This window comes from Manis pentadactyla, chromosome 8 (genome assembly GCF_030020395.1).
Source record: "Manis pentadactyla isolate mManPen7 chromosome 8, mManPen7.hap1, whole genome shotgun sequence".
NCBI lineage: Eukaryota > Metazoa > Chordata > Mammalia > Pholidota > Manidae > Manis > Manis pentadactyla.
In genome coordinates this window covers 101,696,252-101,711,008 of record NC_080026.1, presented here as the reverse complement: position 1 = coordinate 101,711,008, position 14,757 = coordinate 101,696,252, and the positions used below count along the sequence as shown (strand labels likewise).

At 33.9% G+C, this 14,757-nt stretch overlaps 1 protein-coding gene across 2 annotated transcripts in view; it reads right to left on the bottom strand.

Annotated features, from left to right (window-relative positions):
* The window catches only part of KIF20B (kinesin family member 20B), a 102,926-nt gene that overhangs the window by 50,909 nt on the left and 37,260 nt on the right, over window positions 1-14,757 (bottom strand). For both annotated transcript variants that reach the window (XM_036928789.2, XM_036928790.2), the window contains exons 21-22: window positions 12,851-12,970; window positions 11,174-11,234 (exon numbers count right to left, since the gene is read on the bottom strand). In XM_036928789.2, the coding sequence (XP_036784684.2) occupies window positions 11,174-11,234; window positions 12,851-12,970 (181 nt within the window). The remainder of the gene's footprint in view (window positions 1-11,173; window positions 11,235-12,850; window positions 12,971-14,757) is intronic.

Sequence of the window (14,757 nt, the reverse complement as noted above, 5' to 3'; positions counted from 1 at the left end):
ATTGTAACTGTTTTGAGGCACCACAAAACCCACCCATAGAAGACAGCAAACTTAGTCAAGAAATATTGTGTGTTCTGATTGCTCCACTAACTGGCTTGTTCGCCTGTCTCTCTCCCTCTCCTCAGGCTTCCCTATTTCCTAAGACAACAATACTGAAATTAAGCCAATTAATAATGATGCAATGGCTTAAAATTTTTCAAGTGAAAGAAGAGTCAGACATCTCTTACTTTAAATCAAAAGCTAGAAATTATTAAGCTCAGTGAAGAAGGCATGTCAAAAACAGACACAGGCCAAAAGCTAGGCTTCTTGTGTCAGTTAGCCAAGTTTGTTAATGCAAAGGCAAAGTTCTTGAAGGAAAAAAAATCGCTACTCCAGAGAACACATGAATGATAAGAAAATCAAACAGCCAAACTGCTGATATGGAGAAAGTTTCAGTGGTCTGGACAGGAAATCAAACATCATTTCCTTAAGCCAAAGCTTAATCCAGAGCAAGTCCTTCCCTCTCTTTAATTCTGTAATGGCCAACAGAGATGAGAAAGAGGCAGAAGAAAAAGTTTGAAGCTAGCACAGGTTGGTTTATGAGGTTTAAGAAGCTGAACCCATAACATAAATGTGCAGGGTAAAGCAGCAAGTACTGATGTCAAAACTGCAGCAAGTTATCCAGAAGATCTAGCCAAGATAATTAATGAAGGAGACCACACTGAACAACATATTTTTAACGCAGACAAAACAGCCTTATATAGGAAAGACAATGCCATCTAGAATTTTCATAGCTAGAGAGGAGAGGTCAATGCCTGTCTTCAAAGGTTCAATGGATAGGCTGACTCTTCTGCTAGGGGATAATGCAGCTGGTAACTTTGAAGACAGTGCTCATTTACCATTCCAAAAATCCTAGGGGCCTTAAGAATTATGCTAAATCTACTCTGTCTGTGCTCTATAAATGGGATAGCAAAGACTGGATGACAGCACATCTGTTTATAGCATGGTTTACTGAGTATTTAATCCTACTGGTGAGAACTACTGCCAGAAAAAAGTCTCCTTTCAAAAGATTACTTTTCATTGACAATGCAGCAGATCACCCAAGTGGTTTGATAGAGGTGGACAATGAGATTAATGCTGTTTTCGTGCCTGCTAACACAACGGCCATTCTGTAGCCCTTGGATCAAGGAAAAATTTTGATATTCAAGTCTTATTATTGAAGGAATACATTTTGTAAAGCAATAGCTGTCATAGATAGTGATTCCTCTAATGGATCTATTCAAAGTAAATTGAAAACCTTCTGGAAAGGATTCACCATTCTAATTTAGATGCCATTAAGAACACTGGTGATTCATGGGAGGTGGTCAAAATATCAACATTAATAGGAGTTTGGAAGAAATTGACTCCAACCCTCTGGATGACTTTGAGGGGTTTAAGGCCTCAGTGGAGGAAGTCACTGCAGATGTGGTGGGTAGAACTAGAATTTCTATGGAAGTGGAGGCTGAAGATGGACTTAATTGCTACAATCTTATGATAAAATGTGAATGGATGAGGAGTTGCTTCTTATGGATGAGCAAAGAAAGTGGTCTCTTGAGATGGAAATTAACTCCTGATGAACATGCTGAGAAGATTGTTGAAATGACAACAAAGGATTTAGATTATTCCACAAACATAGCTGACAAAGCACGAGGGTTTGAGGACTGATTCCAATTTTGAAAGATCTACTGTGGGTAAAATGCTACCAAACAGCACTGCATGCTACAGAGAAATTGTTCATGAAAGAAAAAGTCAATTGGTGCAGCAAACTTCATTGTTCTTATTTTAAGAAAATGCCATAGACATTCCACCCTTCGGCAACCAACATACTTATCAGTCAGCAGCCACCAGTACTGAGGCAAGACCCTCCACCAGCAAAAAGATTATAACTCACTGAAAACTCAGATGATGATCAGCATTTTAGCAATAAAATATTTTAAATTATAGTATGTATATGGCTCTTTCAGATATAATGCTATCACATACATAATAGACTACCGATATGTACAAACATGACTTTTACATGCACTGGGAAGCCAAAAAATCCATTTGACTTGCTTTATTCACCTTATATTCACTTTATTGTAGTGATCTGGTACTGAACCTGCAGTATCTCCAAGATATGCCTGTATAACTCAACCTCAGGTCACTAAAGGTGACACTGAAAATGATAAAAATCTCAAAAGATGTCTCCCTCAATACACACATAAAGCAAGCTTAAAACAAACAAAACAGAAAAATTGAATAAAACAAAATTCTTCCTATGATTAAAGGAATCTTGGTATTATCTAAATTCTTTCTTTCAAAAAGCAAATACATTCAGATTATACAATTAATTAATTACAAGTTTATCCAAAGAATCTCCTTCCTCTTTCATTCTGTATTTTGCTCTAGAGATAAAAAGAGTCTAAGTACCTAATTGTCAATTAGGAAAGTCCTAGGATACCACAGATAACTTCCCTAATGGCTAGCTAACTATTAATTGAAAAGCAGGAGCAGTAAAGGAAAAAAAAAATTTTTTTTCAGTCAGACTCCAGTGATTTACACTTTATTTCAGAAAAGAATCAAGAAATATGCAAGAAATTTAAAAAAATGAAGCAACATAAAAACAGACAAAATTTCTCATCATAGCTATCTAAAGATAGCTATAAGCTATAAGTTACCATAACTAAATAAATGACTGTCAAATAAACCAGCACTTAAGTGTTTAACATTCAGTGCAGAGCATCACTGAGTGCTGTAATGTCCTGGGGAAGCGTCTGGGAGGAGAGGTGGAAGCACAACATTCGAGAACAGGCAGGCAGTGAAAAGAAGGAATATCACCCAAGCTGGAGACAGAAATGTCTTTACAACAGCATACCGGAAATACTCAGTAATAGTGCAAATTTATTTCCATATATCAGATGCATGTAAAACAAGTACAAAAGCTTAAAGCCATGTGATACTATGTTTCACTTATCACACTGGCATTAAGTTTAAAGCTTCAAAACACTTAATATGGGCAACACTGTGGGGAAATTAGCACTCTGTACACTACTGTACTGTACACTATTTTACACTATAAATATAAACTGGTATAACCATGTTGCAGAGCAGCTTAGCAATATTTATCAAAATTTTTAATATACATCATTAAGGCCAGCTATTAAACTGCTGGGAATTCCTCCTGCAAATATAATTACACGTATGCACAAAGACTTTGGTACAAAATTTTTCATGATAGTATCAAAGATAGTATTCAAAAATCCATCAACATCATACACCACATCAACAAAAAGGACAAAAATCACATGATCATCAGAATAGATGCTGAAAAAGTATTCAACAAAATTCAACACTCAATCATGATAAAAACTCTCAATGAAATGTATAGAGGGCAAGTACCTCAACATAATAAAGGCCATGTAAGACAAACCTACAGCCAACATCACACTTAACAGCAATAAGCTTTTCCTTTAATTTCAGAAACAAGACAAGGATGCCCACTCTATCCACTTTTATTTGAAACAGTACTGGAGGTCCTAGCCATGGCAATCAGATAACACAAAGAAATAAAAGGCATCTAGATTGGTAAGGAAGAAGTTAACCCGTCACTGTTTACTGATGACATGATATTGTACATAAAAAACCCTAAAGAATCCACTCTAAAATTACTAGAATACCTGAATTCAGCAAAGCTGTCTGTGTATACAAAATTAATACAGACATCTGTTGCATTTCCTATACACTAATGATGAACTAGAAGAAAGACAAATCATGAAAACAATTTCACTCACAATTGCATCAAAAAGAAAAAAATACCTAAGAAAAAATCTAACCAAGGAAGTGAAAGACCTATACTCTGAAAACTACAAGACATTATGAGAGAAATTAAAGAAGATACCAACAAATGGAAACACATCCTGTGCTCATGGATAGGAAGAATTAATATTGTCAAAATGGCCATCCTGCCTAAAGCAATATACAGAGATTCAATGCAATCCCTATCAAAATACCAATAGCATTCTTCAATGAATTAGAACAAATAGCTCTAAAATTAATATGGAACCACAAAACACCCCGAATAGCCAAAGCAATCCTGAGAAGGAAGAATAAAGCTGGGAGGATTATTCTCCCCGACTTCAAGCTCTACTACACAGCCACAGTAATCAAGACAATTTGGTGCTGGCACAAGACTAGACCCATAGATCAATGGAACAGAATAGAGAGTCCAGATATAAACCCATACATATATGGCCAATTAATATACAATAAAGGAGCCATGGATATACAATGGGGAAATGACAACCTCTTCAACAACTGGTGTTGGCAAAACTGGACACTACATGTAAGAGAATGAAACTGGATTACTATTTAACTCCATACACAAAAGTAAACTCGAAATGGATCAAAGACCTGAATCTAAGTCATGAAACCATAAAACTCTTAGAAGAAAACATAGGCAAAAATCTCTTGAATATAAACACGAGCAACTTTTTCCTGAACACATCTCCTCAGGCAAGGAAAACCAAAGGAAAAATGAACAAATGGGATTATATCAAACTAAAAAGCTTCTGTACAGCAAAGGAGGACACTATTAGTAGAACAAGGCATCCTATAGTATGGGAGAATATATTCGTAAACAACACATCCAATAATGGGTCAATACCTAAAATATATAAAGAACTCATACACCTCAACACCCAAAAAGCAAATAAAAAATGGGTTTAAAAATTGGGCAGAGGATATGAACTGACACTTCTTCAAAGAAAACTCAGATGGCCAACAGGCACATGAAAAGATGCTCCACATAGCTAATCATCAGGGACATGCAAGTTAAAACCACAATGAGATACCACCTCTGACCACTTAGGATGGCCAACATCAAAAAGACAAACAACAACAAATGCTGGTGAGGATGTAGAGAAAGGGGAAGCCTCCTACACTGTTGGTGGGAATATAAATTAGTTCAACCACTGTGGAAAGCAATATGGAGGTTCCTCAAGACTAAAAATAGAAATACCATTTGAACCAGGAATTCCACTCCTAGGAATTTACCAGAAGAACACAAGATTTCTGATTCAAAAAGACATAGGCACCCCTATGTTTATTGCAGCCCTATTTACAATAGCCAAGACATGGAAGCAACCTAAGTGTCCATCAATAGACGAATGGATAAAGATGTGGTACATATACACAATGGAATATTATTCAGCCATAAGAAGAAATACTATCATTTGCAACAAAATGGATGGAGCTAGAGTGTATTATGCTCAGTGAAATAAGCTAAGAGCAGAAAGCCCATATGATTTAACTCATTTGTGGAGTATAACAACAAGGCAAAATCGAAGGAACAAAACAGCAGCAGACTTACAGACTCCAAGAAGGGACTAGCGGTTACCAAAGAGAAAGCTGGTGGGTAGAGCAGGTGGCAAGTTAGGGAGAAGGGGATTGAGGGTTATTATGATTAGCACACATAATGTAGGGGGGCACAGGGAAGGCAGTATAGCACAGAGAAGACAAGCAGTAACTATAGCAGCTTCCTGTGCTGATGGACAGTGAATGCAATGCGGTGGGGGAGGGGAAACTTGACAATATGGGTGAATGTAGTAACCACAATGTTGCTCATGTGAAACCTTCATAACTTGTATATCAATGATACCTTAACAAAAAGAAATGAAAAATTAAAAATAGTGAATCTAATAAAAGGTATGTAAGTATTCTTACTGACTCTTTCTGACTCTTTTGCAAATATTTATTGTTAAATTAAAATTTGGGAAAATAGGGGCAACACCCAACTGGGAAAAACAAGCAACTGAAATTGTACCTAACTTAGCATATAATATTCTCTCTATTGGAATTTGAAATTATGTTTCATTTATGATCAACACCATGTCTTCGGTCAAATGAAGGACTCTATTCCTTGCAATAGCATTCTCTTCAGTATATATTAAAATTAGCTTTATCTTCTTTATCCTAATCAATTTTGGTACATCATTCAAGGCTTTCCTATAAGAGAATGTATGTTTTTCTCCCCCATACACAAAAAGGTATTAAATAAATTGTTATAGAGTAATACTAATGAAATGGAATACTATGTAGTCTTTAAAAAAAGAAAGAGTTTATAAAGAGGGAAAAAAAGGTAAGGTAGAGCTGTATGTGACTTTAGAGAAAAATTTCTCAAAATTTCCCAAATATATAGAAACTCATTGCTTTAATTAGTAATTTCTTCTGGGGTCTTTTTCTTGAGATCATACATTTCCAAAAGAAATGTGATCTTTTATTTGCCTTCTTTATCACAGAAAGAGGCAAAATAGAGCAGGACAAGATAAGGGAATACAAATTAGTCTGGACAGAAAAAGAAAAGTTATACAGCATTAAGCTAAAAAACAGCAAGCTGAAATGCCAAGCTAGAGGGTGAAAGTTTATTGTGTGGGCAATGTTTCTGAAATGACTGAAAATTGTTAATAGAAAAATGACAAAATGAAAGAAGAACCTCAGAAACATTTAGTCCAGCTGTGTGGCTACACAGGAGAATGCCCTTGACATAGGCCTGGCAATGAGACAGAACAAATATGAGGAGTCACTAGGGAAAAGAAGTAATAGAATTTAGGTGTTGGGTCTGAGGGTGAGGGGAAACACTATTTGAAGTCTAAAACAGGGGTTGGCAAACATTTTCTGTGAAAGGTCAGATAGAAGTATTTTAAGGCCTGTCACAACTATTTACTACAGTCATTGTAATGTGAAAGAAGCCACAGGCAATACAAAAAAGAATGTTGCTATGTTCCAATAAATTTTATTTATAAAATTAGGCAGTGAGCTGGATTTGGTCAGAGGGCAGCTATTCACTAATCCATGGTCTAAACATTAGGAACAGCAGAGATGAGAGACAGGGATCAGAAAATTAAGACAGTTTGGGTAGAAAGAGACATTCAGGTTCAGAATTTAGTAAGACTCCAAAACCACTTAATAAAGAAAACTATAGACAAATATCCCTTATATATATAGATGCAAAACTTCAACAGAATACTAGCAAACTGAATTCACCAACTTACGAAAAACCATAATCAAGTGGGAGTTATCCCAGGAACGCATGTTTGGTTCAACGTATAAAAATCAGTTAATGCAAAACACCATATTAATAGCATAAAAGGACAAAACCATATAACCATCTTAAAAGGGGTGGAAAAAAGCATCAAAACCCTTTCATGATAAAAGAACATAAGGGAACTAATTTCCTCAGCCTGATAAAAGGCATCTACAAACCCCTTGTCCTCCAAACATAATGCATAATGGTGAAAGAATAAAAACGTCCCCCTAAGATTAGGAATATGACAAAGATGTCCACTCTCAACACTTTAATTCAACATTGTTCTGGAGGCTTTAGCCAGGGCAATTAGGCAAGAACAAGAAATAAAAGACAATCAGAATAGAAAGGAAGAAGTAAAATTTTTGCTATTTGCAGATGACATGATCTTGTATTTAAAAAGTCTAAAGAAAGAAGAAGACAACCTTATTGGAGTTCATAAACTAGTTCAGCAAGGTAGCAGGATACAAAAGCAACATGATTAAATCTACAGTATTTCTGTACAGTAGCAATAAACAATCCAAAAATGGTATTAAAAAAACAATTCCATTTTCACTAGCATTACAAAGAATAAAATACTTAGAAATAAATTAAGAAAAGATGTACAAAAGTTACACACCAAAAGCTAAAAACATCACCAAAAGGAATTATAGAAGGCTACCTAATGAAAAGATATCCCACATTCATGCTCCACATTGTTAGGTTGACAATTTCCCTAAATAGATCCTCAGAACTAACACAATCCCCACTAAAATTTCAGCTGGCTTTTTTGCAGAAATCGACAAATTGGTCCTAAAATTCATGTGGTAACACAAGGGACACAAAATAGCCAAAACAATCTTGTAAAAGACCAAAAGTGGGAGAATTCATACTTCCTGATTTCAAAACCTACTATAAAGCTACAGTAGCAATACACCATGGTACAGGAGTAAGGACAGACGTACAGACCAATGAAGCAGAATTGTCTATAAATAAACTGATTTTTGACAAAAGTGTAAAGAGAATGCAAGGGGGGAATAACAACAAATGGTGTTTTCTTTTCAACAAATGGTGCTGGGACAATTGTTTTCCATATATAAAAGAATAAAGTCAGACACCTACCTCATACAATGTACAAAATTATACTCAATGAATTAACTTAAAATGGATAAGCAACCTAAATATAAGAGCTAAAACTGTAAAACTCTTAGAAGAAAACCTACATGACTATGCATTACACAACAGCCTTTTAAAACATAACACCTAAAGCATAAGCGGTCAAAACAAACTAGGTCAATGGGCATCATCAAAATTAGAAACTTTTATGCATCAAAGGACACTATCCAAGAAGTGAAAAACAGCCTACAGAATGGGAGAAAAACATTTGCAAATCAATTACTTGATAAGGGTCTAGCCTCCAGAATATATGAAGAAGTCTTACAACTCCATAATAAATGACAACCCAATTGAAAAATGGGCAAAGGACTAGAACAGACATTTCTCCAAAGAAGATACACAAAGAGCCAACAGCAGAAGACAAGATGCTCAATATCACTAATCATTAGGGAAATGCAAACCAAAACCACAATGACATACTATTTTTTACTTACCAAGATGTTAGATTAAATGGTGTTCTCAAAATCTCTATGTCCACCCACTATGAATATGACTTTATTTGGAAATCAGGTCTTAACAGACGTAATAAGGTTAAGAATGAGTTCATATTGGATTAGTGTGAGCCCTAAATCCAATATGATTAGTGTTCTTATAACAAGAGATAAATTTAGACAGAGACATATAGGAGTAAGACAATGATAGAGACACACCCAGAGGAAAGATGGCCAGTTTAAAACAGAGGCAGATTAGAGTTATGCTATCACAAGCCAAGGAAACAAAGGATTACCATCAAACATCAGAAGCTAGAAGATACACGGGAAGACTCTTCCCTAAACTCTTCAGAAAGAGTGTAGCCCTATCAATACCTTTATCTCAGATTTCTACCTTTCAGGACTGTGAGAGAATAAAATTCTGTTGTTTGAAACCACTCAGTTTGTGGTAGTTTGTGGAGGCAGCCCTAGAAAACGAATACAGATAGCTATAATTTTAAAAGTGAAAAATAAACTGGAGCCTTCATTTACTTCTGGGAGGAATATAAAATAGTGTAGCCCCTGTGGAAAATTTGATGATTTGTCAAAAAGTTAAATATAGGTACCATATGACCCAGTAATTACACTCTAAGATAAATAACCCCAAGAGAATTGAAAACGTATGTTCACCCAAAAACCTGAACACAGTCATAAAAGCCAAAGAGCAGAATTCAAATGTCCATCAACTAATACATAAATAAAATGTGGTTAACTCATATGATGGAATATTACTCAGTCATAAAAAGGAATCAAGTATTGATGCTTGCTACAATATGAGTGAAACTTGAAAACATTATGCTAAGTGAAAGTAGTAAGACTCAAAAGGACATATATTGTATAAATCACTTAATGAAATGTCTACAATAGGCAAAACCAAAGAGACAGAAAGTAGATTATTACCTGACAGGGTCTAGTGGGTGATTATTAATGGGTACAGGATTTATTTCTGGGGTGACAAAAATGTTCTTGAATTAGTGGTAGTGATTATATAACCTTGTGAATATATTAAATCCCACTAAACTGTATACTTTTAAAGGGTAAATTTTATGGTATATGTATTATATCTCAATTTAAAAAAAGAATTACTAAAATAGCTAAGTGAATAACACTCAATATTTAAATAGAAATGTAGAAGCCAGGGAAACCCTCAACAACCTATTTGTTTGGGAATGAACTCTCAAAGGACGAAACAAGAGTGAAAAGTTGATGCCACCTTAATCAGGAAAGTTGCCAAAGTGGCTGTGGTTCACTCTGACAAAAAGGCAGTAAGTAACTGGTGGAGAATAGATCACAAAAGCTGAAAACTATAATAGTTTCAAAAAGGGGTAAAATAATATTACTTTTATATTTAGAAAAAATACACACACAATTTTTAAATACTATATAAAAATGAAAGTGATGAAAAGAGCATGGACAATAATGTCAAATACAAAAAACAAAGGGAAGTAGGGATTGCAAAAAACTAACAGACTTCTTATGTAGATTACAAGTGCCTGGGAGCAAGTTTCAAGAGCATGGAGAAGATGCAAGTCAGATCAAAGTACTGAAAGTGCGCATATGCCCACACTTCTTGATATTTGACAAAGGAAAAATTTAAACATGATAGAAACTATATTGTGTTACAAACGCATGCTTTTTCAGAATAGCTAAGATTGGTTCACATTTGCCAACATTAACAAAGGAAACAAACAAAGTAAAGAAAATCCCTAAAAAGATTATGGAAACAGGAGATGTGAAGGGAAAAAGGCCTAAGAAAAGCAGGAGAAAGTAGGACTGTATGTAGAGATATACTTTTCACATCCAAGTTAATCCCACAAATGTCCAAGTTATTTAAATAAATAATCTGATTGTCTTAGTTGGCCGAGTACAAATAGCATGAATTAGTGAGGAAAGTCTGAAACTTAAGAGTGGGTTCAAATCCCAGCTCTACTACTCAACTAAGAAATTAAAGGGTGAATGAGAGGGAGGAGAGGAATATGCATAATTTTATGAACAGAAGTATGTATAGTTTATGTACAAATGTAATTTTATATTTCAAAATATCAATACAATTTGACTTTAAAAAAAGCATAATTTAGCACAAGATTTGAGCCTTTAGTATTTTTTTTAATTAAAAAAAAATATTTTTTAATAATGTTAAAATATTCTACTTGATGTATTTTCTTCACATGATTTTGTTTAGAAATTTATTTCACTCATTGTGACCTATGTAACTTTGACTTTATTTTTCACAAAATAATGGTCATTACCTGGAAATCAATGACTGAGGATTTGTTAATGTGTTATTTTTCTAAGAATAAACTTGATGTTGCTAAGTTACTCACTAGAATCAATGCTTTTCTCTTCTGATAAAGTCACACCTTTTGTTGACCTTTATAATTTTCAAAGGAAAATGCTAACCCAATTGTTATTGCAACTACCTATTTTGCAGTCATTTTAGTATTGAAAATAGAGGTTTGTCCCTGACCTTTGCATACTCTCTCATACAGCTTTATAGTTTCTTCCACTTTCTGATTATTTAACTGCTCCTGAAAAATGAAAGAATATGAGTTAAATGCAAATATAACTTAAACACACAGCAATATTTAATAGTGGTACCTAAAAACAGAGTTTAATATCAGCTTTGAAATCTAAATCCTTACAAGGCTGATTACTAGTATCAACGTTATAGCTTTAATCTACCTAAAAGTTACGGTCCGGTCATTTCACTTACTCAGTATTTTAAGTTACCACATTCTCTTACACATGACAAAAAGCAGAAATGGAGAAATGGAGATTTACTATCTGTCCAACATAGAAAGAACAAAGAAAACCTTAAAGTTCACCATCAGTAAACTTAAAATGAAAAAAAAAAAAAAAGGGGGCCCTCCATCCCCTCTACATAGAAAGTAATTGGGAGGTTTGAAAAAAATAACAGGAGTCTTAAGTGGCAGCATTAAATTATGGGCACTGAAACTCCTCCACTTCTAGCTTTAACCTGCCAGGCAATCCACCTTCACTCCCTATCTCATCTAACTTCACTTTTTATCCCCTCACTTTGTAAACCTTAGAATGAATCATTACACAACCTAGAAATCTTGGAATTGTATTAAGAAAGTATAGATTGTTTTATTAAGAACATTTTCAGTTTGAAATTAAAATCATATGTTTACATGTGAGTATACATTAGTTTGTTTCATTTAAAAGCAAACATGCAAAGAATACAGGAAATTATTATTTTTTTCATTGGTGCCTAATCCATTTAATTAATGTCAAGCAAAATATAAACACTTATAAAGAGATTGTAGTTTTTAAGTATCCTTTTAAAAACACAATTTTATAAGACCTGAGCTTCATTTTTTCTACTTTTTATTTTGAAATGATTTTAGATCCACAAAGGACTTGCAAGGATGGCAGAGATTTCCTGTATAATCTCCACTTAGCTTACCCTAATGTTAACGTTTTATATTACCATGGTATTATTTATTTAAAAATCAAGAAACTAACATTGGACACAGAAAAATTAGCAGTTGAGTCTAGTAGCTGTTATTTAGAACATGGAAATAATCATCTTTATATGGAAAAAGGAAATTAGCATTGGTATAATACTATTAATAACACTACTGACTATATTTGGATTTACCAGTTTTTCCACAGATGTCCTTTTTTCTGTTCCAGGGTCCCATACAGGATACAACACTGCATTTAGTTATCATCTCGCCTTAATCTCCTCCAATCTATGACAGTTGCTCAGTAATCCTTTTCTTTAATAGCCCTGACACTTTAATATCCTCAGTTTGGTTTTGTCTGTTGTTTTCACTATGACACTATGGTTATGAACTTGGGGGAAGAATACTGTGTACAGAAGATATGTGCCCTTCTGGTCACATCAAATTAGGAAGTATGTAGCATCAATATCACTTACTACTGGTGATGCTACTATTTTTAAACACCTGGTTAAGGTAATATCTGCCAGGTTTCTCCATTGTAAAGTTGCTCTTTACTCATTAGATGCAAATCACTATGGCCTTATTTAATTTTATGCTATTTATTTTTAGATTCTAGAAAGGTCAAAAGAGGGTTTGTTATAAAGAACTCATTTAATTAGACACTGAAATATACCAACAGAATCTACTTAAACCACTTTTAGAAACAAAACTGTTACCTTGAGTTGCTGAATTGTTCGCTGTTTCATATCTATTTCCTGAGAACACTGGTTTTTCTTTTTCTCCAGTTCATTAATTTTAATCCTTAATAATTTATCCTCATCACGCATTACAGATACCTACAAAGTAATGTTTGTAAAACAAGTTAAGTATTTTTTAAAATACTAATTGCTTTTTATTGTTTAAAATTCATGGGCACTGGTCCAAAGATTCATATCCTTTAAAACCCATTAGAAAAACTAGAGAGTCTAACATACTATATGGTAAGGCTTCAAAGTGTCAGAAAACTTCCTTATATACTCTAAAGGAGAATGCATATGAAGAGATCACTTTCTTCTTCCAGTATTTTAAGAATCCTGAACTCTGTAAGTGCTCTCAAAAAAGAATCAACAAAGTACCTTGCATGAACAGCAAAATCATGATCATGGGAAAATCAATAGAAATATGGCTAAGGGGAAAACACTGGCTCAGAATTCTAAGGTTTATGAAGTGATGTGATCTAGTAAAACAAGAAACACTTTAAAAGCTAATAACAGCATGTAGAGGATGAAAATGGAACAATTATAAGATCAAAGGGCAAAGGCCAACTGATTCGGGTGGTTACTGGTAACCTAATTCCACAAACTTGTTAGAGAAATCAAAAACACTGCAAACTAGTATGCAAATCTTCACCAATGAAAAAAAATTAAAAAATAAGGAAAGGTAATCTATGGACATCTTTAAGCCAGTTTTCATCATACAAAACCCTAGAGATCTCAAAACCAAAAGGAAATTATTTGAAAAAGTTCCCCATCATAAAAGCTATGAAGTGCCATATAATAGTAGTTCTTGGTTTCAGGGGATTGTTAGATTCCTTTTTAGACTTTATGTTCAAAATTTACAATAAATATATATTTTTTATAATTATTCATTAATAAAATCTACATTGATCTGCTTACTTTGTTTTAAAATATGAGACTTTCAGTAAAAAATACCATCCTCATCAATTTTACAGATATAAACTCAGCCAATAATAGAGACTCCATCACACCAAGAGATGCACTTAAGGGCTCTTCAAGTTTCCATCCTGGCTCTACCATTTATCAGCTATGTGTACTTGGACAAGGTGTACCTTGTTTCCTTAACCATAAAGTGGAAGTTAGAAATAATGCCTACCTCTAATAGTCGTCTGAGAATTAAATGAGATGATACATGTAAACTCAGAATAACTGACCCAGAGTAAACTACTATTGTTATTATTGTTATTGACACTACACGTTGCTTATTTTGAGAAAAAGAAAATACTCCTAATAACACCAGAGTAATGTTGGTTATCTCTATAATAAAACTTAGATACCTCTATCAATAGTGGTATGAAAAAATATTTAAAATAGCATAAATTAATAAGCAACAATTGTATATATAATCCCATTTATAAAAATTAAAAACACAAATATATACAGTAATTGTTTATATACATTTATTATGTTAAAGCATATAAAAAGATGTAGAACAGAGATGGACTGTCAAGAGTGGTTATATTTTTAAAAAAGAAAGAAATGAGATTGGGAAGAGGTTTTTCACCTGTATCTTCATTCCTTAAAAAACATTTCCTAATGCATTACAATAAAAAGTTTTTATTGGAAAAAGAAGCAATTATTTAAGAACTGAGTAACTGGATCCATGTGAACGGAAGTCAGTTACACCATGCTTGATAATAATTACTGATAATCATGGTGCTCAGAAACAGTATCTTAAACCTGGAAGTTACATGCCTAGAAAGCAAACAATCCAAGTCTTCTGAGTGATAAACAACTGCTTTTTCCAAATTATGCAGCACTGCTTTTAACTTGCTGCTTTGACTAAAAATTTTCCTATTGCCTAATTATAGTGTAGGTCAGCTTTGCCAGCTTATATTTCTAATCTA